The sequence below is a fragment of the Ambystoma mexicanum genome, chromosome 1q (genome assembly GCF_040938575.1).
Source record: "Ambystoma mexicanum isolate Mex_15411 chromosome 1q, UKY_AmexF1_1, whole genome shotgun sequence".
Classification (NCBI taxonomy): Eukaryota; Metazoa; Chordata; class Amphibia; order Caudata; family Ambystomatidae; genus Ambystoma; species Ambystoma mexicanum.
The window spans coordinates 849,233,787-849,260,140 of NC_090922.1; the positions used below are offsets into that span (position 1 = coordinate 849,233,787).

General features: G+C 43.2%; 1 protein-coding gene across 2 annotated transcripts in view; it reads left to right on the forward strand.

Moving 5' to 3' along the window:
* Positions 1-26,354, forward strand: part of LOC138537956 (complement factor H-like) — a 498,187-nt gene that overhangs the window by 409,789 nt on the left and 62,044 nt on the right. For both annotated transcript variants that reach the window (XM_069641492.1, XM_069641493.1), the window contains one exon: positions 4,426-4,614. In XM_069641492.1, coding sequence (XP_069497593.1) covers positions 4,426-4,614 — 189 coding nt within the window. The remainder of the gene's footprint in view (positions 1-4,425; positions 4,615-26,354) is intronic.

Consider the following 26,354-nt stretch of genomic DNA (forward strand, 5'->3'; position numbering starts at 1 on the left):
ACAGCGTTTCATGCATCTGCCTCCATATTCATCTATAAACGGTTGAATGCCACCCCACAGAGCTTCAAGCCTTTTTTTAAGTGCTTTTAAGTGCACAAATCCGTTCTTACTTGTATTAAACCTAAATATATATTGGCAATGCCATGGTTTCTTGAGCTCTTCTGCCCTCCAAATGTCACTGTTTATGTTATTGACCCAGTTAATTTTAATCTGTTTTGATTAGAAAGTAGCAAATCAATTCCTCTCATTCTCCTTGAGAGCCCAAATCTCAGTCCTGTTGAGGATGATGGTAATGCTGGTCATCCTTCACATGCTACTTCCAGAAGAACAGGAATTGCGCTCTGTACTCATTTTATCAGACTCCGAGAGAAAAAGAAGAGTAGAGGCTCCAGCAAGCACCCTTGCTGTATCTGCAGGGACGTTGATTAACCAAAAAGCCATGGGTAGCGGAAGTGACATGACACACCTGATGACTCCACGGAATTGATGCCACATGACCTTTGACCTGGATGGTATCATTTCCACTTTAACCTGATGACATCACCAGAAGTAGTTTGCAGGCCTAAAAAAGGTACACACATGTAAACATTTTAAAAACCAAATAGGTACTAAAGCAGACAAGAACATTTTAGATATCAACCCCATTTTAACAAGGGTGCTGCCTCCATATGCCATAGATGGGGTCATGATATGATAGGGTTAGACCCAATAGAATCAACATAGGCCGAGGCACTGCCATAGATATGCCACATCAGCATTGTATGGCCAGTTGCTTCCATAATATGCCAATTATAGCTGCATGTCAGGTATTGTCATTATATGATAAGAAGTGCCCCTACATTACCAGTTGCTTTGGTATTACAGTATCCAAAAGCCCAATAGATGCATGTCACCAGCAATGCAAATGAGCATTAATGCTTTGATTCATGATAATGATTTGTTAATTATAAAGCGCTTTCTGCAAAGCACTTTAAATAGCACATGTTTAAATACAATTATCATTCTAACCGAAGTTAATACTCATTTATCAACCTCGGAAGAATGAAAAGCTGAGTTGGCCTTGCCTGGATTCGAACCTGCAACCTGTAGATCAAACATAGATCACTGCACCGAGTATTCAAACCTCTAAACTCTCTTAACGCTTTGCTTTTAAAAATGCAATGTCACAATGAGAAAACTTGTCAATACTGTGTGCACATTATAGGCTGGACACGTAATAACATTTATCATGTTTGCTGTGGCCTTCATGATGTGCAGTAAATCAATTTCATGCCACGGTAAGACATACCTAGATGGGTTGCACCAAAATGCCAATCTAACCACGTAATAACACTTCTCATGCACAGAAAAAATATGCCATGCCACAGTAAGGAATGGCTAGACTGGCCTCACCTAAATGTCAGTGTAGTCAGGTAATTACACTTATCATGATTGCTGTATCAGCGATGCCCAGTACAAAATGTCAAGCCACAGTAAGAAATTGCTATACTAGCCAAGTAATAGCACCTATGATGCTTACTTCATTATATATGCTCATAGAATATGCCATGACACAGTAAGAAAAGGCTATACTGACTGCACCCAAATGCCAAGCTAGACAGGTAATAACACTTATCATGCTTACTTTATTATAGATGCCCAGTAAAAACATCATGCCACAGTAAAAAATGACTAGATTGGCTGTACCAAAATGCCACTCTAACCACTTATACATATCATGCCTGCTTTATCATTGATGACCTTTATGTATTAGTCACCCCTCTCGTGCCCCACCCTTCCAACATGTCCCTTCTCCCTCACACTCTCCTCCAATCCAATCCCCAAAATCAACTCCTCAGTTCAGTATTACCTCAATGTACCTCTTCCTCATCCCAGTTCTTATTTATGAGGCAAGGTGCTTCATAGTCAAGTACTGGAACGAGGAAGAGTGGGAATAGGAGTAATAAAGATTACTGGTAAGTAATCCCGGTATTTAACACACACACATACATTCACACATTACTTGTTCATTTACACGTGCACTCATTCACCATTCACTCACACAAGCATGCCCAGCTACCCAAACATCATGCCCTCATTCACACATATTACATGATATATATACACACACGTACATTCCATAATACACACACACGCACCCACATACACTTTTACATTAAAAAAAAGAAATGTCCTTACCTTCCAAAATCCATACTCGGTAGACATAACTCCAGCTTTCACGCAATGCCTGTCATGCACAGCGGAGCACAGAAGCCAGAGCCATCCATGCCCTGGGGGCTGAGGGGGTGCTCAGATTTCAAAATGAAATACTTTCTTTTTGACATCACTCTGACTGACTTAAAAATGAAATGATTTCTGTTACAGAGTTATTTCTTTTTTTAAATGCAAGCCCCTTCACCAAGGGTCACAGAGGCAGTGCCAGGGGTCACGTGGTGGTTGCCAGGGGTCGCAGTTGTAACCCCTAGCAACCCCAAATGACGTTCCTGTGCACCTGATTCTCAATCTAAAACTGGGGCCTACAACATGCATCCCTTGGTCTTATACTGCCAAGTTGTTGGAATTGTAAGCAGGTCTTCTGGGAGTAAAGGCTTTTAACGTTCACTCCACAGAATTGATCTACTACATACTGGGCCTCATTACGAATCAGGCGTTAAGGGGTTAACGGCGACGCCTGATTCCGAGGTCCCTTTGCGCCATGGCGGATTTAACACCTGCTTTTAGCAGGTGTTAAAATCCATGGCGCTAAGGGACCTTGTTGTTAATTACGCCACCGTAATTTACGGTGGCGTAATTAACGCCTTCCCCACTCCCATTATGCCCTATGGGGCAAAAATGGGAATGGGGAAGGGTAAATGGGGATTGGGGACTTACCGCCCCGCCAACCTCGGAATGGGGCGGTAAGTCCGCCAACCACCATGGCGTAAACGTAGTTTACGCCATGGTGGTAAAGGTACGACCCAGGCGGTAACTTACCGCCTGGGTCGTAATGAGGCCCACTGTGTCAAATTCTAGGCTAAAAACTTGGCTTGGTAACGACATCAGAGTGAATGTCTGCTTGGATAGTTGGGATAGAGTGTCTTAGGAATTCCATATATCAAGGAGCTACATGCTTATTTTCTCTCCAAAAACAACTGGACATACTGCTTGCTGCTAATGACAACTAGTTACCAAAGAATCCCATGTGATGCTGCTGCATGGATTCACGTGTGGAAACAGCTAAACTGTGTTGTCGTGAAATGATCAATGTGTGACTTCAAGAGAAAGGGTTCACCTCTGGAATGCCAGTTTAGCCTGAGGGGAAGGCAGTTTTAACTGAACGTGCGCCATCCTCAACAAGGGCTCCTCGAAAATGTGCACGCCTCTCTAGTATTAACATAGTCTTGAACAAGGACATTCTAGATTGGAGGCAGGCAAGACTATCCTAAAGTAAAGCTGGACCTATGTTATGGAATTTTTATTCGAGGCAGGCAAAGCAGTGCAGTCGCAGGAACACATGTGGACCCTGCTTCAGCAATTTAAGTTGATTACTCAATTTTGCTTTCAATTGGAACCTGAATTAAAAGAGCTGACCCTTAGAGTTACTGCTCATCGAGACTATTAACCAAAAATTAAATATCAACAATTTCCACTATGAGAATTTGTCTACGCGTTTTTAGAATATCTTTGTGTGTGCAATGATGCTTTGCATTACAATGTAAAGAGCCTCATTATCAGTTTGGTGGTGAAGCAGAAGTAATTGCACTGATTTTAAACCAAAATCGATTACTGTTAAAGCCACTCAGTCCCATGGATTTAGCACAGGCTTATCATGGGTGGCATGGTGGTGTTAATCTTCATTTCAATGCCTTTGCTGTCAGATTTACAATGAGCTGTAATTCTGTGCAATAAATCCAACGATTTTGGGCGGCAAAGTGGATTATTTACTTCCAGCAAAAAATTGCAAATAAATCATCCACCTTACACTCAAAATCCATAGTACAGTGGTGCAGTAATGTGATGGTAATGTGGCCGCAGTGGAATTACCACCATTTTACCACCACTTTTTACTGTACTGCCATATTCTTTATCAGGCCAAAATAACTTTTTATTGCTTCCTGTCGGTACAAATCTTCAATTGAAAATATGGTAACAGGAGTTTTTGCCGCAGTAGAGTTCATCGAAGGACAAGTCATCGAATTTCTTTGATCGTATTTTGCCCAAATATATGTGGGGGTGGGTTTAGGTGAATAAAAAATGTGTGGGTGTTAACAGGGGGTGCGGGAGGTCTCTCCTCGCATATAATTGCAGCAAAATCGATCTGTTAAAAAAAAGAAATTCGATGAATTCTGCATCGTTGAATTCTTTTCAATAAAATCACAAAGAACCTTAAATATAGAAAAGCCATTGTTTTTTGCTGAATTCATGAATCTTTCCTGTTTTTTTCAGATCCATGTCGCATACTGCAAGAGGATATGGATGGAAATAACTTGGAATTGGAAACTAAAGCTGATAAAGTCCTATACCGAAACGGGGAATTCATTCAATTTAGTTGCAAAGCTGGGTTTTTCGAAACCGGACCCCTTTCAGGAATATGTATTGAAAGCAAAATCTCCTTTCCCACTTGCATCCCTCCAAGTAAGTGTCTTCTAATTATCCCAGATTGCTTGTATATAGATTTAAGTGTAAATATGTTCTCTCCTCCTGGAATATCACCATCCCAGTTTCTTCTGTCTATGGATGAGATTTTGAAGTCATCATCAAACGAGTGACCTAGTTCCAGGGAACAGCTGTGTGCTTTCACAAAAAAAAAATTTGTAACATGATATCGGTGAAGTGAAAATGAAGTGCTGGACATTTTTAAGTATTTTAATTTTTGTTGAAAATAGAAAGTGCCTCATCAATTTATGCTCTTGTGGTTCCAAGCACCCATCACTGTACAGGACTTGCTAACAGTGCACATGCAGTGGATTTTTCAATGAGATATCCAGAGGTTTCCAAAACTATTATGGTGATCATACATATTCCATGCTCCAAACACGATAGTCCATAATCCACTCAATATTTCTTTTCTTAATCAAATCATTCTATACGTCCTATAGAGTTAAGTCTGTTCTGTGTAACCACTGAACATTTTGATATGCTAACTACTGGACCATCATGTTCAAAGGTTTATTTTTTAAATCTCTTCATGCAGTAATGCTTTCCACTTCTAAATAACCCCATCCATTTGGTCTTGAGAGCTAGTAGACACCAATATATATAATTACCCTAATAAAGGTATAATTTCTGCAAGATCCCATTTTTTAACTTTAAATAACACTGCACTAATCCATCTTGACAAGGCATTTATCTTCACCATATACAAACTCCCAAACAACAATATCTTCTCCCCACTAACGCATCTTCTCCCCATTCTCCTTTTTCATGTGAAAGTTAAAAGTACAGCAATTGTATGAATTAGGGTCGAGGGAATTCTGGGGAATTTTCAATTCTACAAAACACACAGTGACTCATATTAATGTTGCCTCATATTTAAAGCATTAATGCATAGCTAATCAAGTTATAAGATATGTATCAAGTAACAACAAAATGAATATAACCAAAGTACACATTTCTTCAAACGAATTGGAAATCCGGAAAACAACAACCAAATTGATGTTGTATCCATTCTTTGGAAGCATGTGCCAGTAGCACTTCTGATAGAGCTTAATAGTTGGTTGGATTGTTGGAGTCAGGGGTAAGTTACTGCAAAATGGGAATGATTGGAGCAACCTTGAAAGAGTCTGGGAAACTACCAGAGATAAGTGAATGGCTAAAAAGAGGTGATTGGTGGAGGCAGGTCACGGTTGCCATGGTGGTACGAGAGGTTTGTGGGACCAGGTGAAATTTGTGACAAGCATCTAAGAGAATGTGTCGGAGTTATCTAAGCCTTTGGAGCCTGAAGAGCATAGTTGCGCGTGGCAGTAGAGAGATCAAGTGCAGAGAAGTAGTGAGAGCAAGACATACATATTGTTAGAAGAAGCAAGGAGAGGTGGAGAGTGAGTTGTGCATCACTGGCACAGGTTGAAAGGCGTGGTTGTGCTCAACTACGGATGGCTGAAGTGAAAAAAGTGAAGGAGTGAGCAGGGTAACAGTACTTAAAAGGAGCCACTCATGCTGACCCAAACTCCAGAAATGGCAATTCAATGGCCCATAGAGTTAGATTGCAATTTTCATCTTGTGATTTTAGAAAGAATAGGAGGAATATTGGAGGGGCAGAGATAGTGATATGTTATATAGAGTGGTCAGAGGTTGGTGGGTCAACAGAGGGGCATAGCATTTGGGTGAGGAGGAGGGGTAGATGAGATTGAGTGAATTGTTATGATTTTGGATAAGCAAGTTGTTGAGGAAGACCACAACATTTTCAGAGATGGAAGTGCACCGTTGGTGTTTTTGAGCGTCGGTCATGTAGTGAAGGTTAAGGTCCCCCATGTATATGACTGCAGGGCGAATACATTTGAGGCGGAACATGCCAAGACCACAGAAGAAAAGATTGAGGAAGCCAGGGGCTGATAGGAGAGGTAAATAGTAAGAGCAGTTGAAGAACGAGGTGTACCAAAGCAGAGGGGAGAAGTGCCTACGAGCAGAGGTGGGCAGTTACAGATGTGAATGGTGGTTGTGATGAGTGGAGCTTGGCATAGCATGAAAGTGTGATTGAGGAAGTACTAGATAGCATGATGTATAGCTCCATTATACAGTACATATCCAATGTATTTAAAATGTAATGCTCAGGGAATAAGTGTGACTTGACCAGAATCTCCCTTTTTGAATTAAGTACGGAAGCAAGAATTGGAACCTTACTGTTTCTTTTCCAAGAATAGCAAGTTAGGGTTTGATTAACGTTCATTATACATGTCACACCCGATATTTCAGATCTTAATTTGGATGCTTTCTTCATAGTGTTTAGTGAATCTTCATGCAGAAGTCTGGTGCAAGTATATATGTCACAATAGGCAAAGTGCAATTGCCCTGATTCCAACTTCTGAGCAATCACTGGAGTAGCAAGCTTCACTCAACATGCCTTAGGGTTAGTGATATTGAGTTACACCAACTTCTGTAAACCCCAAAGGGTCAAGGCACTTCTAGTCGATATTAAAAAGAAGTATACAAACACATATCTGGACCCATCCAAGGCATGGTGTGGTGGGGCTCTGGAAGCATGCAAGAGCTAAGGAGCGTGTACGTGATGTGCAGTTTCACTTGATAGCTCTTCCAGCCCGTATCCTCTCCAGTCAATCATGTAAAACAGCATCCCTTGCAATTGCTTAAAGTCCAGAATAGACCACAATTGTTACTTAGGTTCCCTTGTACTGTGCCTCCTGGAGAGGATGTGGATTTACAGAGCCCACCACATACCGGTTTCAGCAAGGCAACATGGAATACAGGGTGCTCATGAAGGCATTTGGGGTCTTTCAATTGAGTTGCCACTAGATTGATAATTTTCACTACTAATTAAGGGTCTAAAACCAGGTGTTTTTTACATGGACTATGCATTTGATATTTTTGTGAACAACCATTCTTGATAAAGTGGTACCTTTTTAGACATGCTATGAACATATTTCCTGCACTCATATTTTGCACCAAGTGCATTCTTGAGAGCTTTTTCTGAACTTTCCAGGATTTTAGCTATCTCCTACTATGGCTACCTTGTCAGAAGCTAAAACATCAGGCAAACGATGTGCATTGAAGCAATAATATACACAAACTGGTGACAAGTGAGAGGTGCTTTGTGATCCAACTTGGATGTCCATGTCAGATCTACTTTGGTGGTATGGCTATAATCCTTGCTTAACACTTTCCTGCTTTCTGTCTATTTGTGAATTTTGCGGGTGCTGCCCAGAAGATAGTTTTACTTCATCAGCCTCATTCTGGGAACACCAGTGGACTTATGAAGTGAGTGGTGTGTGAAAGATCCCCTGGTCACCCCCACCTAGTCATCCAATGTGGGCTGCGGACAATGACAATGTGACCACAGACACTCCTACCACTTTAAGGGAATCAAATAACAGCAGTCCTGCAGATTCAGTAGCACCTGCATTCTTCGTTCACCTTCTGTGGGTGCATGACTCACATAGAAATCTAGAGAGATAAAGAGAGCACCTGCATTACAATGGGAAACTTAACAGTCAGCCATTCATCCATTGCTCAAGGTATCCACTCTCATAAAGTTAAGAAGAGCTGGAGTAAGGTAGTCCACCTCAGCAACATGGTTAGGGTCTGACTATCAGAAAGAGGGCATCCTAGTAGAAAGGAGTAACCAGCCCAAAGTGTTGCCAGACATGACACAGAAGCCTTGATCTGGAATGGAGCCCACCGGACAATCCACACACCAGCTTCCTGAAGATACAGACCAGAGTTTTTCTCGCTCAAAGAGCATTTGCAAGGCAGGTGCAGAGATTGCCTAGCAGTGAAAGGACCACTCAAAGTGTTGTAAAAGTCAATCCCAACCTCATCCTCAGGGCATTAAGCCACCCCAGCGCTGAAGACTGACAGCCACACGTTTTCTCAGCTAGCAGAGGTGAGTCCCTTTTCCCCAAGGAGCAGCTGGATGGTGGTGGCCAAAGCCCTATAAAAGCCCACAATGACATCTGAGCTGGCTGTTTCGATGTTTGAAACATGAGCTGGAGAGAGGCTACATGATTTCACTTAGAGAAGGTTGGAGGAGAGAGCAAAATATTGAGCATGACGCTTGAGACTGAAGGAGAGATACAGGAAGCTTGGAAGTAATGGAGCATTACAGCTGTAAGAGAGACCAGGGAATCCAGAAAAAAGACCAATGACACAAGAGAGCTGGAGCATGAAGCCAGGAGTAAGAGAGCGGTGGCCAAATTGAAGGAAATTATTGATAAGCAAGGTAATGCCCAGGGAGGGTGGGGTGCTGGGGGTGGACAAGGAGCACAAAGGAGTAACAATGGTAGAAGAGAGATGGTGATAAAAGTGGGTGTTGACCAAAAGAGCAAATAAGGTGCCCAGAGGAGTTAGAAGCGGTTAAAGGCATGGAAATCCTTAAATGTGAAAATAGAGGAGGGTGGTGCCCAAAGTAGTAAGAAGAGGCAATTGGCTGTATACAGAATAAAAGTAATGCCGGAAGGTGGGAAGAAGTAGAAGTTGGAAGTAGTAAAAGGGAGGGTAGAGCTCAAAGAAGTAAAGAGGCTGCAGGAAGGGGTGAAGAAGCTGGGTGAAACCTACACATTCTAGAATAGAAATACAGAGTGCAGGAGGAGGAAGCTAATGGAGACCTTCAGGAAGTTGTTCAATAGATTGGTGATAGTGAAGAAGAGGTTGTTGGAGAGTTTTTAAGAGAGGGTGTGTGATGAGGTCCAACCACAAATGATCATGCTACAGGCTCAGATGGCATTCCAATGGTGTTTATTTCATATGATGCAAAGTTTGGCGGTGGGATCCTTTGTGATTTTAGGCTAACTGGGTTCTTAGGGATGTGTGCCGCTAGGGCCGTTCATCTCAACTATCCCAGCTTTTCCCTCTTCCCTAACCCAGGCGTCCCTAGAAGGGGGTTAGTACTAGGGCTCAGTGACACCTATCTGACTTTCTACAGGCTTTGGCTACTGGTGTTGCCTACTGGTGTTTCCCTGGGTTGATGCCTCCTTAACTCCCTAGGGGTCCTCTAACTCTCCCTGACCTAATACAACTTAGTATTTTAAGGGAGTTAGAGGCCCTTCCATGCGGTTCCACCAACCTGTTACCCATGCCCAGTCCCACCTGACCCTCACTTACACTAGATCCTGAGATGTTTTCCTTCTGACAACTCTACTATCCCTCTGATGTTACACTCAGTATTCCTACCTCCACCCTTTGATTTTCTTCTCTTCTCAACTCCTTCACCCCGCGACTACCACTGCCTCCTATTACCACCTTACCTATCCCTCAGAGAGTCAGACAGACAGACAGACAGAGGTGGTTGAAGAGGATAAGGAGGATGCAGAAGTATATCCAGAAATATCTGGTGGAATAAAGGAGGGGTTTTGAGAATATCAGAGGGCAGCTGAGGAGAATAAAGGGGATCTTGAAGGACAGCCCGATGTTGAGGTTTCAAATGGCTGAAAATAGTGCAAGAAGTTTCTGGAAGGCCCGGTTGAACCATAGCAACCATTAGTGGGCAGGGAGACCTCCCTGCCTCTGCCTAACACCAGGTGATCAGAATTCCCCTAAAAATGCATGGGAATCTGGGCAATTAACTGGAGAATAAACTTTGACTCTGCCCCTTGAGGGAGCCCTCTAAAACATGTAGATTGTGGACAGGTTGGCAGTGTACCCTTACTAATAAGGATACAGGAAATCTTAAAAGCTCGGACTGTAGTAGCAGTAGTAGTAGTACTAGTGGTAGTGGGCATTTACATAGCACCTTTTCCCATTTGTATGGCCTCAGTGCGCTTGTAGTAGGAATGCCATCGGGACCAAAGTCCCGGTATGGGAAAAGTCTCAGCAAAAGTATTAGAGTATGTGCATGCAATTGGCCAATATCAGGAATTAGGTGGGCTGGCTGGGCTCCAGTATCAACCCAAGAGGTCAGGCATGTGGCTGGGTGCAGAGGGAGGTCATGACAGAGAGCTAGTGCAAGAGACCTGATGTGTGACCAGCAAGACTGAATATTTTCATATGTTGACGCTGTATTCTAATGGCAGAGGTGTTGCGGCAAGTCTGATGTAAGTAGGCAAAGACGTAAGTGTTCAGCTAGACCAAATTTGTTGTTATCGTAGCTGCTTTCTAATGTGTGTGAATGGATAGCAGTGCCTGAGGCAGATGTCCACCGAAGTAGCGCCTTATACATACCTTAAACTCAGATGGAGCTTATCTTTGATCTCACTGTGTGAGGAGAGAGGGTACCCTAATCATTATGGACAGGCTTCCCTCCAATCTTCTATGCTCAGTATCTAGCTATCTTAGTACATCTTCAAGGTGTCACATACAGGCTACCTTACAATCTTAGGATCATAAGAGTCTCTAAATGGATTAGGCAGGCTACCCTTCTAGTTTCACTGTATATCTTCTAAGTTCTATACTGTGCTACCTTCACGCATCTTCTAAGTGCAATATCACCAATACTTTCTTTCATCCTTATGTGTTGCAATGACTAACTCATAGATCTTCTAAGTGTGATGGATAGGTTATCATCATACACTTCTGAGAGCAATAGACAGACTAACATTATAAAGTGCAACACAAGTGTCCCCTCCCAAGTCAATCTAAGTGCAGCACACTGCCCGCCCTCAAATCCATTTAGCCTTCACAGATCTTCTGAGTGCAATACATGTGCTACATGAGAATGCATAACCATTTACTGATTGGAAGACCTTTTTATAAAGCTATCCCCCAAAGCCCTCTTCCCTGCTGGTTACCTAACCCTACATCCATGTGAAAGCTAAGAGCACCCTGATGTCTTTTCTAACATGAGAAGGTACTGCAGCCTATTTTGAAACAGCTGGGAAGGGTGGGATTATGCTGGTAACTCCCAGAAGAACCCAGCTTGGACACACACCACTCTCCAGCATCCAGAAGGCTCTCATCAGACATTGCGAACTCCTGGGATGCCGGTCCAGCGTACTGCTTCCGTAGAAACCAAGTGTCCAAGCACACTCCGAGTTATAGGTGCCTGCAGGTCCCCCCTGTTTGTCTGCCTAAAGAACCTGGCCATTCTTGGCCTACGGGCCAGTCATGAGCATGGAATTTGCTCCACTCTCTGCTGGCCTTGCCCAGTGGGTGGGATTTCCTCCACTCTCTGCTGTCCCTTGCCAAGTGTGCAGTATTGGCATCACTCCCCGCTGGCCCTTGCCAAGTGTGCAGGATTTGCTCCACTCTCTGCAGGCACTTGCAGAGTGTGTGGTATTTGCTCCAATCTCGCTCAGCTGCAACAGTCAGAAAGCATGGTAGGTAGTTGCTCCACTCTCTACTTGGCATTGGGCAAACCCAGCACAGCCCCGATTTCCTTCCCTCAACCCCACCCGGCTTTCAACTGCAGACAAAAGAAGACATTTCAGGGCATTTGGTCGCTTTGGATTCTGGGACTTTAAAAATGTCCAATGTTGGTTGTCCTTAATCTTTTTATGTCCACTTATGTATTGCCCCGGTGACTGTTCCATTTACTCCCCTCCAAAACCAGGTTAGAATGTCCCTCAAACCCAACCCATTGTCAGAAGCTCACTGCTTCCCATCAAATCTGATTTCTTGTATCTATTGTGCGTTCTTTTGTGATCAAAAGAGCACTGTTGCGCCGGTATATAAATAAATAAGCTCAAAGTCCTGGAATTACCCCGTTATAAAGACAGCACTACAAGTCCCATCGTGCAAAGTTAAATCTAGGCCTGAACTAGCATCTCCCAAATGGAATGAGAAAGATACAGACAGGCAGACAGAAGGGTTTAGCTACTCATGGAAACTAGCAACAGAAATGTTTTGATCCATCTGGATACCTGCAACAGTGGAATAGAGGGTAAATCTGGTCCAAAATTTCCAATATTTCTTTTTAGAGGAACACTTTACTTAATCAACCAAGGAATCAAGGAACCCCTTATCCAGAGCACTACCTCAACCCTGTAGAGTAACAATCCTGACAATTCAGTTGCACTTTTTTCCTGTCACATTCATCATTCCTTCCCCCACTGTAAATGGTCCCTAATGAAAGACCTTACCCTTACATTTCCTGTGCTTGTCTGGTCATTTCATCATCCTTACAGTCATGACAGCTAGTGTCAGAAGTAGGATTATTGGCCTATACAACGTTTAGTGAAACACTATAGGATGCCGTCTTTACCACATAGGAAATATGGCTTCCAACTTGATGGCCCAGATTGGACACAAAGACGTAGACTTTAGTGAACTGGGAACTTTCTCCACTTAACGCATCCTGTTTTTTCAGTTCCTGGTCCTTGTTCTTCATAGTGACCCAAATGGGTTTTCGAATTTCAGAACACAGATTCAGCATTTATGCTGACTCTGACCAACACAGAGAACATCCTGAGACCAAAAACTGAGGGGGTGCTGGCATGATCAGAGCTGCAGTTCTGTTAGCTGGTGTGGCTGACATGGATGCCAATGCCACACATGCTATGGAATACAGACTAGCAGGGTTTTCACCATTCAAGCTGCAAGTTGCGTGTTAAAAGCGTGTTAACTCGGCCAGTGGGAGGAATTTCTGAGAAGCCGCAATTATATTGCCCCCGGACAGTCCCAGGAGATGATAATTTTGTGCCAACCTCCTCCCCCTTTTAAGGTGACAGTTGAATCGCTGACTGCCAGCATAAAAAAGCTCAAATCATCGAGAGCACCCAGACCTAATGGCCTGGCAAACGTTGTACTAAAAAGCAATCCGGGATATTGGGCAGAAGTCCTGAAAGTATTATTTGATAAGATTCTTAATGACGGACGCATCCCGGAATCATGGCAGGCAGCAATTATGGTCCCGATTTACAAGAAGGGAGACCAGACAGACCCTTATGACTATCGATTACTGTCCATGCTGGACTGTACGAGCAAATTATTTGCGACGTACTTATCACACGAATTACAAACATGGGTGGATAGAGAGAAGATTTTAGATCAATTCCAATGTGGCTTCAGGGGTGGATACTCTACAGTGCACAACTTGGCTGTAATGGACATACTCCGAAATAAGGCCAGAAAATCTGGCAGTCCACCACTATATGCATTATTTATTGATTTCAAGGAAGCCTTTTACCGAGTCCCAAGAGAACTTATGTGGTCTAAACTTGAGACCTTGGGCTGCCCCAAAGGAATACCATATTATCTCAGACTGTTACACTACAACACTACAGTCTCCCTGAAGCTAGACTCTAAGGGGAAATGACTTATAAGATTGGACAAACTCGTGCAATAAAACAAGGATGCGTGACGGCACCAATATTACATAATCTGTTTGTCCACGACATACCAAAAGTATGATCAGCAGAGCACAACTGTCCCCCTAAAATAGGCACCGCCCACTGCTTGGTCCTAGCATATGCTGATGACTTAGTCATCATGCACCATACAATTAGTGGAGTTCGTAGCTCAGCAGAGGCATTATGGTTTTATGCCCAAAGAAACAGCAGTACAATCAATCTGGACAAAACCCAGATGGTGGTCTTCAGCAGCAACAAGATAGCACGAGTGAGTGTTAAAATACATGGGTCTGCAATTCAATACACACCCTATTACAGATATCTGGGCATTGAGATTGAGCCCAAGGGCCAATATACTATGTGTAAGCAAGCTCGAATCACGCGAGCGGCCCAAATCACTGCCCTGATATACCGTTTTTCTACTTCTCACTGTGGGTACACTATCTGGGCTGCACGACAATTATATCTGCAGGTATTAGCACCCATGATCACCTATGGCCTACAAGCCTTACAGCTGATGGACCTGGGTTGGCTGCAGCTACTTGAGGGGAAATACTGGAAGACAATACTTGGACTCCCGACACGTACACCCATGTCCATCCTTAGACTAGAACTGGGTCTCATCTCGTGGAAATCTCAGGTATTCAGAAAAAGGGCTGAACTGTACTTAAAAATGATGCTGTATGCAGATATCCTCTTGCTGACTGCTATGCACAGTGAAATTAATAAGTCTTCCACATTTCCATTCGTGAAAAAACGTATGGATTGCTACCTGGATGTTATGTTGATTTTGTCAATAGAATTGACCATATAAGCAGCAATGACTTCTGGTTAAGGGCGATCAATGCAATTGGGATGAAACTTTATATTGCAATGTATAACATGTAGTTGACTGTAGAGAAACTACTGGACATAACTATATAAATGATTTGCTGCTCCAATCTATCGGTGGGTCAAATCTTCACTTACGAATCAATAAGTGTCTGTACTAGCAATTTGTCCCTTAGAACTTTTTAGAATGTGAAATTGCCATAAAAAAGAATTGAACATAGGTAAACAAAGATTAATGCCAATGTACTGTTCATACATCATTTAGATTGAATTTTCTTCATTTCTGGTATATCGAAAATCCTTTTACTTATTATTGTTTTTGCTTCTTCTTAATTATCATTCTTAATGTATTTTTAATATGTTTAATGAAGTTACAATAGTACTTACTTTTTGTAATTCGTATTGATTTATGAAATGTGAAAAGCTTATGTTAAGCTATGACACATTAATAAGTAAATAAATAAAACCGTGTTAATCCTTAAAACCGGCCTGAATGTGGAGATACCAATGATTTGCTACTGCCTTATTATTATTATTATTATTATTATTATTATTATTATTATTATTATTATTATCTTACCCTCACCCACAAAAACAAGTCAATGGCTCCACATTTCCACATTCTAGAGTCAGAAAACCCAGAAGGAGAACTGAAGTGCTCTTGTGGAACCACTCCAACTGGATGATTTAGATTGGTTGAAAAGAGGTTGTGGTAGGCTTGCAAGTGGAGCCCTACAACTATGTCATATATGTCTGGATAATCTATCTATATCAGCACACTGGCGCCAGAGTTGAAGTTCCAACAAGAACCTTTCAAGGAACCACCTGCTGGGAGTAGGTCCTGCAGTCCTGAAGAAACCTAGAGTTCTGCTAAGAGTGTCAGCTCACTAATTCTGGGCAGGCAGACCCTCATTCCCCATAAACAGAAAGTGATGGCTGTTTTATGAAATGTATTCAATCCATCAACACAGAACCAAAAAATGCCTTAGGCATGCAGCATCAAATCACCCAGTGAAGGACAGATCTTGGACTGTGAATGTTGAGAGATAAGAAACCAATGAGAAATTAAAATAAAAGCCATTGAACCAACTACACCGAAAGAAGGTGGAAACTCTGAACATGGCTCTGCGGAGGCAAAGAAGACCGTGGAGAAAATTCAGAAGAACTGTTGGACTCCAAATACCTGACCCTTTTCTCCAACGTAGGAGCATCACATCCTCTTCTTTAGGCCACAATGAATAGAGAGAACATCCAGTTTATACCTGCACTGACAGAATCAAAAGAAGTTGAGAGGTTACAGTGGAATTTGCTGGTTTATGAACAGGACGAGGACCGAAACACTTGCAAGTGGGCATAAACAATTTATTTTCAATTTCTCTGTTCCCTTCAAACATTTAGTGATAAAACTTAAGTGTAGGGATGCTGAGTCAAACATTGTCCCCTTCAAAGTCCCTCCTCTCCACAAAAGGTGGGGTTGTCATCTCTAGATGCAGCTTAGGGGAAGGGGGTGGATCTGTAAAAATTCTACTTGCCTTGCCGTAGGGATCGCCAGTGGGGTGAAAAGAAGAGGGGATGTGCTTCCCCACACAAGCAGAAGATGGGCCCAGGCTTATATGGGGAGGATCATCTGGTCACCTATATTTAGTCCACATCACAGGGAAAGGGACAATCAATTGGCCACCACAGAAACTACCTGCCCATTTTAGGGACTTGAGAACCAGCAATCCTGCTGTCCTAGTAGCACCTGCACACTTGGCTCCCCTTGCATGAGTACAGCAACTCCATATACATCTACAGAGGGAAACGATAGGGACCTGAATTATGACAGAAAATCCACAGACAACTAGCCAGCCATTTATTGAATAAGGCCTCCACTCTCATACAGTTAAGAATGGATAGACTAAGGGAGTCCACGCTAGGGTCACAGTAAGGGTGTGGCAACCTGAAAGAGAATCACCTAAGAGTGGGGACTAGCCAATTCCAGGTCACACATCAGAACTGGAATCCATGCCCAGGGGTGGAGGCCACCAGCCATTTCCTACACCAGTTGCCTGAAGAAACCACACTACAGAGTTATATTAACCCTGAAAGAGACTGGGAAACAAGGCAATGGTGTGTTTGGCAGAGAGTGGACTGCCCGAGGGCTGGAACAAGCCAATCCCAACTCTCATTTCAGGGAGTTTTAAACCGTACCCAGTGGCAGGGTCTGACAGATATTCCCCATCCAGGACATGGATTGTGTCTGCCGGTTCCCATGAGTGGTCCTCATGGTTATACCATCTTCCAGTCACCTGGGTAATAGATAGATAATCAGTATAATTATAATTATAATTATTCATTTATAATGCGCTTAATACCAGCAAGAGCTTTCCAAGCGTGGGATCGGGATTCAAACCTGCGCTGCGCTGTGTTGTCTTGCTTCCAAGACAAACGTGTTGCCCGTGAGCTATCCTTCCTCACCGAATTATTAATGGCAATCTTTGTCACATTCATCATGGACTTAAACACTGGTAGGTTTGTGCTTTTTATTTGTATGGGGACCATGTAGCCCATAGAGCAAGAGGGAAATGTGGAACCCAAGCTGTATTTTCAAGGTCCTAGGTAAGAGTAACTCAAAAGCCACAGGGCTAATAATGCAGGTGATCAGGTATAGACACAGGATTTGGGTAGACAGATTCAGTTCACCCTGGATGTGTAGAGGCTAAGCATAGTATTGTGGTTCTGGAGGAAGAAACATTTAAGATACATTTCAATAATTTGATTGGTCTTTTCTGTCTGCCAATTGGTATGTGGATGATTGATGGAAGACAAGGAGGCATCTACATCGAACAGGGAGTGTAAGGCTTTCTACAAATACAATTGGGAATCAATGACAGAACACTTGTCAATAGATTTATTCACTAGTTATACCTCTGCAGCTATTCCTTTGTTGTGTATACAATTGCGCCATTTTGTTGAAGCCACACACAAGCACAAGGAAGTCATACTCTTGGTAGTGTGGGAGTTCCACAATAAAATCAAGGGACGACATGTGCTGGGGGCAGGAGATATAGACTGTAGCTGTAATAAGCCTTGGATTGCACACTTGTTAGCCTTGCTCTGAAGGGATATCATGCAGGTATGGAAAAAGGTGATGGTGTCTTAACACATCTGTGGCACCCAACACCAGGCCTGAGGAAGGCAAAGTGTTTTGAATTGACCAGAGTGACCGGCCAGTTTGCTCCTTTCATTCTACTCTAGTGCTTGGTTAAAAGGCATGGAATGCGGAAGGAAGAAGAAAGAACCATTGAAGTGCATCCCATTATGGATGGCATAGAGATAAAACGCTGTTGAGTAGGGTTGCAGTTGTACCCAATATCATAGACCAGCCAGAATACACTGAGCAGTATTGCAATAGAATATTACCTTCGCTGTGGGTAGGATTGGTTGTGGGTCCTTGGGGGACATGTTTTCTGAGACATGTAGATGAGAGAGAGCATCAGCCTTAGTGGGAGAAAGACTAAGATTATGTAATTTCGAAAATTCACATGTCTTAAAAAACAAATGCAACTGTGCCTGCCAGGGACTGATGCATTGCACTGTACTCAATGGCAATATATTTTTATGGTCAGTGCATATCACCACCTGATGGCTGGCACCCTGATAATCGTGGCACAAAGCCACGAAAGGAGAGCATATCAGTGATGTGGATATTATCAATAGGCGTTATGTCAGAGTGGAGGAGTATACAGACATTGACAGAGCGAGTTTGGAGAGGAAGCTGGAGATGAAAGAGACAGTGGTGGTTGAAGAGAAGAAGGAGGAGGCGGGAGAATACCTAGATGGGTCCTCATATGGTTAAACATGAGCCCTTTTGTTGAACTACTCAACAACTATGAATAGTGTTTTGTAGCCCATGTAATTTGGTAATTCCGCCGTAAAATCCATTGAGATAGTGTAACCTGGGGTCCATGGTATGGGAAAATGAAGGAGCAGTCCTGCTAGCTTGGTAAAGTTCGTTTTGACTGTGCACATACCATATACATGTCCACATATTGCAACAGTGAATTTGGCATTCACAGCCACCAAAAGTGACCTTATAATGACACAAGAATGATGCCCAACCAGAGGCGACTCACGGCACCAAAATGAGATTGGGTCGAAATTGAAGGTTCTGAAAGGGTGATAAAGGGCATATCTTGATGTGGCAGTACATACTGATCAATTAGGGGTGATTTTAACCCATGGACTCAAAGTTTGGGCATTGCATGTACCAGATCTCTTTAAACAGAGGTTCTTCCTCTATAATTTGCCTCAGCAGAATAAGACATTTTGGTTCTGATGCAGAGCTTGCTATTTCTTCTACATAGTTGGAAAATGTGTCTGCTTTTTGATTTGCTATTCCAGGTTAGTAGGTGACAACAAAATTATAGTCTGTGAAGTAGATAAAACGGGAATAGATTTTAAGAACTGGCAGTTATTGTGGTCAGTGATGACCGTGATCTTATGGCGGCCACTCATTAGCAAGCAAGTGGCACCATTTGCAAAAGTCTGCTTTGATGGTCAACACCTCCTTGTCTGCAACAGCGTAATTAGGTTCAGATTCTGTCATTATCTGTAAATAGCGGTCTGAGCGGTGCAGAAGTTTATCACATGGATTCTTCAGCGAGAGTACACTACCCCAACAGTGTAACAAGAAGAATCTATTGGTACATGAATGATTGAGTAATGGCCAGGTGTTGCATATTTTACGTAAGCAGAGTCTGAATACCTTCCAAGCTAAGGCAAACTGTTGGTCTGAATGTATGTAATCTGTTTAGAACTTTGTTTAACATGTTGCAACCACAAACACACAAGCACATATTTGTCTCTTTTGAACAGTTCTACTCTATTGAAAAGTAATGTGTGTACATGCTTGAGCCTCTAAGGTAACATTTCATTTAATTTCTTTTATCCAAAAACACACTTGCTCAACTAAGCATGCATTGATTTAGAAAGTTAATGTAAAACTTTAATATTGGGAAGGAAAATCCTTTGTTATAAGTGGCTTTATCTGGGGTTTGCTTTTTAAGTGTTAATGGAATCAAAACAAAATTGGAGAAATATATTGGAATGTGTTTACATGTCCACATGTTTACATGTCCAGTTTTTCTTCTGTAAGACATTAAGTATGTATGTAGATTGTGTATTAATTTGGAAATGTGCTCCCTTTTAATTGTTAGTGATGCATTCACCTAGTCACAGGCTACCATGTTCCCAAAGCAAATACACTGTTTTAATTTGATACAAAGAAGTCATTAATAGAAATAATTCAGTTGAATGGTAACAATATTTGGTTATAATACATTGTAAAGTAGTTGTTTATATATTTATGGAATACATGCCCTTTAACATTGAACAAAACACATTTTAAAAGTTAGTTGGACTTCTCCATTATAGAGATCTAGCTGGGGTACCCAGCGTTGCCCATGTCCTGATTGAGTGGTGTTTGATATGCCCTGGTGGATGTTGCTCTTGTCCTCTTGTCAGCAAGTCTTGCTTCAGTTTGCTCTGGTGTCTCATATGCCCTGGAGGATGTTGCTCTTGTCCTCATGCCAGCAAGTCTTGCTTCAGTTTGCTGTGGCATCTTATTTGCCCTGGAGAAAGTCGCTCTTGTCCTCTGGTCGGCAAGTCGTGGTGCTATTTGTTGTGTTTCAGAAGCTCTTGATATTGATTTTCGCTTTGCATCAGGTGGAGCTTTTCCAAGTGATGTTCGTTTTTTGTGTGGCATGTTCAGTCACTCGCTTCAGCACATTTGAGAAAATGTCTAAGACATATTGATTGATTGTGCTCTCTTCTCGTGAAGGAATTTAAGTAACCTTGCCATTTCCCACATATGGAGTGGCGTGATAAAAAAAGAATATATATTTTTTTTAATTCCCATTAAAAATGCTTTAATAAACTTATTCCAAATGTTGCCTCCTTCTAGTATCTACTTCAGTGAATTGTGGTGAGCATCAGTAACTGAGGGTGTATATGGAGTGAAATTTTGCATCCATACATAGACTGCAATCTTGCCCCAGACAAATGAGGAATCCATGCACAATTTGGTAGCAGTGGGTACAACAGTGTGGATTTGTATAGCCCGACCAACATACACACTCATCCAAAATATGTTTTGCATATAAGATTTTTGCATCCAAACATAGACTATGTACGATCTTGCCCCAGACAAAAGAGGAATCCATGCACAATTGGGTAGACGTGGGTTCAATGGCGTGGATTTGTATAGCCGGAAAACATTCACTTATACATACATTCAGCTTTATATATTAGATGCATCTTCAGGTTATGTTTAATTTTCAACCATTCTGAATGTTTACAATGTCAGTGCTCTGAAGCAGGCCTCCGGTTGGCACGGGTGGAAACCTAGATTGTGCCCTGACATCACCATGATTGACTGTGGGCACTGTCTTTTTTGAAAATCTATGGAAAGTCTATGGGAAAAGTACCACCCGAAAGATTCATTTTTTTTTAAAGTGGGTGGCTTGATCTTTTTGGGAGGGGACTTAAATGTGTATATTTAAGGAGGTGACCCAGCTGACATCACCAGAATTAACCATTTCACTGTCTTTTTCTTGGGAAAAAGGACTAGCCACCTGTTTAAAAAGATCAGACCTAATATTAAGATACTGATAACCACAGGCAAGGATTGGCTAGAAAGAAATTTGTTGGATTTAAATGAGACTGACGTCACCTGATAAGTTAGCTCCAATAAAGAGCTGTAACATAGAGCTTCATCAGTTTTCCTGGTGAGCAGATCCCTTCAGGGGCATCAGAGTTGGCAGGCAGAGCTGAACAGCAATCTGCATAGAACTCCTAACTGGCTCTGATAGGAAACAGCAGCATTTCTTATTATACATTTACCAGAGAAAAGTCATTCTGCCCCCTGGACCTAGAACATGTCACTTTGCCCATTTTTGCAAACTCAAATTGTTTGCCTGCTTGTGGTTTTTGGGGATTACATTAAATCCTTTTCCACAATTTTTTTAAAGTATTTGCAAAGCATGTAATTGACAGTTTTACATGACCTGTTTGCCTGGTACATAGATGGGGTAATAGCATCAGCGATCTATACTCCCTTTCACCCACATACCTCCCTACCACTTACACATTGAACAAGAATATGAATAATAATTCACCCCCCCCCCCCGACCCAAAGCAATACTAGTAACCGTACTTGTAAGAGTGAAGATAAATAATACACACACATTGTAGTATTTTTTGACTATCTATTCCCAGATACTCTGATAGGGGTCATCTGCAAGAGCACATCGTTTTGCTTCTCAGTTACCTGCAACCTGCGGTGGGAGGTGTTGTGTGGGGAAGCACTGAGTATGATTGTGCTTATAAATCAGTAAATATTTCAGCTGCGAGGCATGGATGCTTAAGGAGGTCCTACTCGTCTGTCCATCTTATTCGATGTATGTGTCCAATATATCTCTTAAGTGGTCTGCTTGTTCTGGTCTGCCTCGCTGTCTCATCATGAAGCATTCTAGTAAGCAGATCTAGGAAATCATTGTTAAGCATGCATGTTTGGTAGGGACTTTGACTGCTTTCCATTACACGATTAGGAGCTCGCGTGCTGAGAAGAGGATTGTGTGTGACAGTTTTCTTATAATTGGGTCTGTGTGCCAGTCCGCTTCATCTGCACCAAACAGCATTGGTCCATGGGCCAAATCAATAGTCAAGTTAGGGACTTGGGAAATCATTCTGTGGATTGTTTCCCAGTATGCTATAATCAGTGGGCATGATCACATGATATGGCCTATCATGCCCATCTCTTTGCATTGTCGCCCGCACGCAAGAAACCAAATGAGGCTCATACGGTGGAGTTTACTAGGCATGTAGTAAAGCCTTTAGATCATTTTATACAGAATTTATCTGTTGTGCATTTTGTGTGACGATGATGTTATGTTTTTGAAGTAGTCGTGTATATCGCCCATGTCTATTGGGATGTCTAGGTCATCGGACCATTGTACTGCAAGGATTATGTTGCCTATATGGTTTAGAATGAACGTATTTGTGGGAATTCGGTTGGATTTTGCCCCATTTCTAGTTCTTCCGCCGTTCTGCAATGTCTGGTTGGTTGTGTTGGACCTGATAACCTCTCGTATAGTGAGCTAATGTATCCACTTGTGTGTTGTAGCCAGAGTATTTTGCTAGCATCTTGGCACCCCATCAGTGTATCCCTATCGTACAAGTCTTGTACTCTGATATCAGGCCTACTGGAGTCTGGGTACTTGTGTAACGTGTGCTCTTGGCCGATCAAGAGGATTGCACGTATGCTGATCCAGGCTGGAGCTGCCCGGACATTGGAGCTCAACAATTTTCCCATCCTATGCCCTTGTGTCGGTGTCAGGCCTATAATTGGGTGTGAGCTGATACTCTTAGGTAGTTTATTTAGTGGGATGGCTAGGGTTTCTGCTGGGGTGTATGGTGTAACTAGGGAAAGTTCATCAACCACTGACTGGATGTGTCTGATGTATCAAACCATCTTTTGGCTCAGCTTATTTGGGCTGACTGATAATAGGTCCACCAGGCTGGTATTGCTAGTCCCTTATCGTATTTGGAGGGCTATAGAATTGCAAGCCGGACCCTTGACTTTTTGCGTCTTCAGATGAATTTGGCCAGTTGTAAGTCTAGATCTTTGTACATTTGTTGCGTTGGGACACAGGGTATCATCATTGCTAGGTGTATGAGTTTTGGGAGAATTTTGGGAGAGAGTTCATCTTAAAGGCATTGATGCAGCCTGCCAATGAAAGCGGGAGTGTGCTCCATCTAAGAAAGTCTGATTGAATCTTAGTTAGGTTAGGTGGGTAGTTAAGATCTGCAATTTCTTGGATGGACGGGGCAGTATGGACCCCCAGGTATTTGATGGAATGCTGTTGGAGGCGAAAAGGAGCTACCCTGCCTGGGTCCCATGGTATATCGGGTCTGAAGGGAAGAACCTCTGATTTTGTCCAGTTTACCTTGTACCCCGTCATAGGTCCATATTCGTGAAGCAGGTGGTGCAAGCATCGGAGCGATACTGAGGGGTTGCTAACATACAGCAAAAGGTCATCAGCATACAGGGATATTCAGCCCTCTTCTGATTCTCTTATCACACTGCTCCATTGTGACTCTGTGCGTAGTTTTTCAGCTAGCGGCTAAATGGACAATGCATATAAAAGGGGGGAGAGCGGACACCCTTGTCTGGTGCCTTAGTATAGATTCATATATTAATATAAATTAAATATGTCCATGGCTGTTCCGTTAGTGGTCATTGAGGCTTGGGGGTTAATGCATAGTTATCTTACTAGCCCTAGAACTGATGCTGGGAAACCATAAGCTTTGAATGCCCTAAACATAAAATCCCATCAGACTGTCTGATCTTTATCGTTGAGTTTTGGGAGGGTTTTCTCAATTGTACAAGCTGGGCATTTAGCCAATATCTTGGTGTCAGTGTTAATTAGCGATATTGGGTATTATGATCCGCAATCCTCTGGGTCGTGGCCTTCTTTATGGAAGACAATTATATTGGCCGCCACCATCAACTTAGGCAGATGACCCTGGGTCAGTGCCTCAGCTAATACTGTTTCCAGCAATTGGGCTAGGGGGTCTATCACTGTGATAGTGAGGAAATGGCTTGGGTAATTTCATCCTCTGTGATTGGTGTCCTGAGTTCTAATTTTTGCAAATCGCTGATTGACTTTAATTGAACTCTCTGTCCCCAGGCAAATCTCACCTCAGCACTGCCACCTACCTTCTCAGTCATTCGGCCCATGAAGCGTGAGCCAGTGGATGCCTTTGCCTCTATTTTCTCTGCTACTCTTGTGGCTGACTCACACTCTGACACAATACTCTCTAGCCTTCATCCTTCCTTTTATCTCCAACACTCTGAACATCATTTCCCCTGTGATGCGAATCCATCTGATGCCTGTTACGTCCGTATCTGACGTGCGCATGCGCGAGTCTCGTTCTGGCCACGCATGCGCGTTACAAATAAAGATGGTCCGTAAGGCAGATGCTGCCAGGACCCTGGAACAACAAGACGCGTGTGCTGCAGTCTCATTGTATGTATGCGTGCGAGTGTTTAGTACAGGGCAGCCCGATGTGCGGAAAGCCCCACAACACTGGCCACGAGGGCGGCACACAGAGAGAAACGCTCACCACACGAATGTGTGTCAGCAAGGGTATTTTATCTCACGTGTGACACGATCCTCACATGAGTGACGGCGGCCATTTTGTTTTTTGTGATTACGGCAGTTGCGGCCCGCGAGGGTGCTCGTGCGCTGTCTGGTCACTGAGGCAAACAAACCCTAAATTTTGGACACCCTGCAGTTGTCCCAGGAGGGATGACTGTGATTTCTGCCTAACCAAACGTCAGAACAGGCGGCAAAGAAAGAAGAGACACCTCGCATCATCACAGTGGCTCTACCCAACAAGTCAGGCACGTCGGACACGAAGATAGCCAGGTTTGCGGCCTCTGTCAAGGAGTGAGGTGCCTGTGCGACCTGTGAACATGACGGACAATGATGGAGAAGCCCCTGCGGTGGCGGGAATGGTGAGAAGGCAGCATGGTTCATTGCAACCAATGCAAGAATTTGACACCTCAGGTCCACCCTCGAAATTGGGCCCGAGATGGCTTTTGTGGATTAAGAAACTTGACATGTTTTTCGCCGCCACGGGAGAAACGAATGATGACGCCAAAGTGGCAACGCTCTTATATTCCGCAGGCACAGAGGTACTACGCATATATGAATCTCTCGATTTACCTGTGGTAACATATGCGGCCATTAAGACGGCACTGAAAGATCACTTCATACCACTCTCCAACAGATTTGTCATGTGTGGAGAAAAGCAGCATGAAGAGGAGTCACTTGATCATTTTTGTGCACGGCTGAGACAGCTAGCCACCACGTGCAGATGGACGGATGCGGATTTAATGGTCCGCCATCACCTGATCCAAGGGTGCAGCTCCGGCAAACTACGGAGACAGGTTTTAAGAGAGCCAGGCATGTCACTAACACAGATTCTGGACAGTGGAAGAGTCTATGAACTTGCTGAGAGTAGAGGAGCCAAGATGGACGCAGCTACACGCTCAGTCCAGCACTCTGAAGCGTTTGCAGTTGGAAGACAATCTCAGACTAAGTCAAGGTGGAGCCATAAGAGGCAGGAGTCTACACCAACTCAAAGCAATGTGGTCACCTGCCAATATTGTGGATACGACCTGCCGCATGCAGAGGAATGTCCAGCGAAATCGAGGACTTGTGGTTGATGCAACATGCCGGGGCACTATGCCCGAATGTGCAGAGCTGCTGCCCCAGTTGCCACACAGCAAGGACCCGCAAGGGTAAGTGGTGGCGTTGCTGCCGTGGAACAGGAGGTCCAAAATTACAATATTGCAGAGGAGGAGGAAGAAGATGAGGAAGGTTTCTTCATCTCGAACTTAGCTACTGGGACAAAGAAGCGCAGACAGCCGACATGTGTTGTAGACATTCAAGGGGTCCCCACGCAGGTACTCATAGACACAGGAGCCTCGGTATGCGTGTTGGCCACTGAACATTATGAGGCCATTCCAGGTCCCCCTCCATTGGACCAGTCAACAGCAAAAATGTTCACGTTTGGGGGTGACACTCCCCTTCCCAT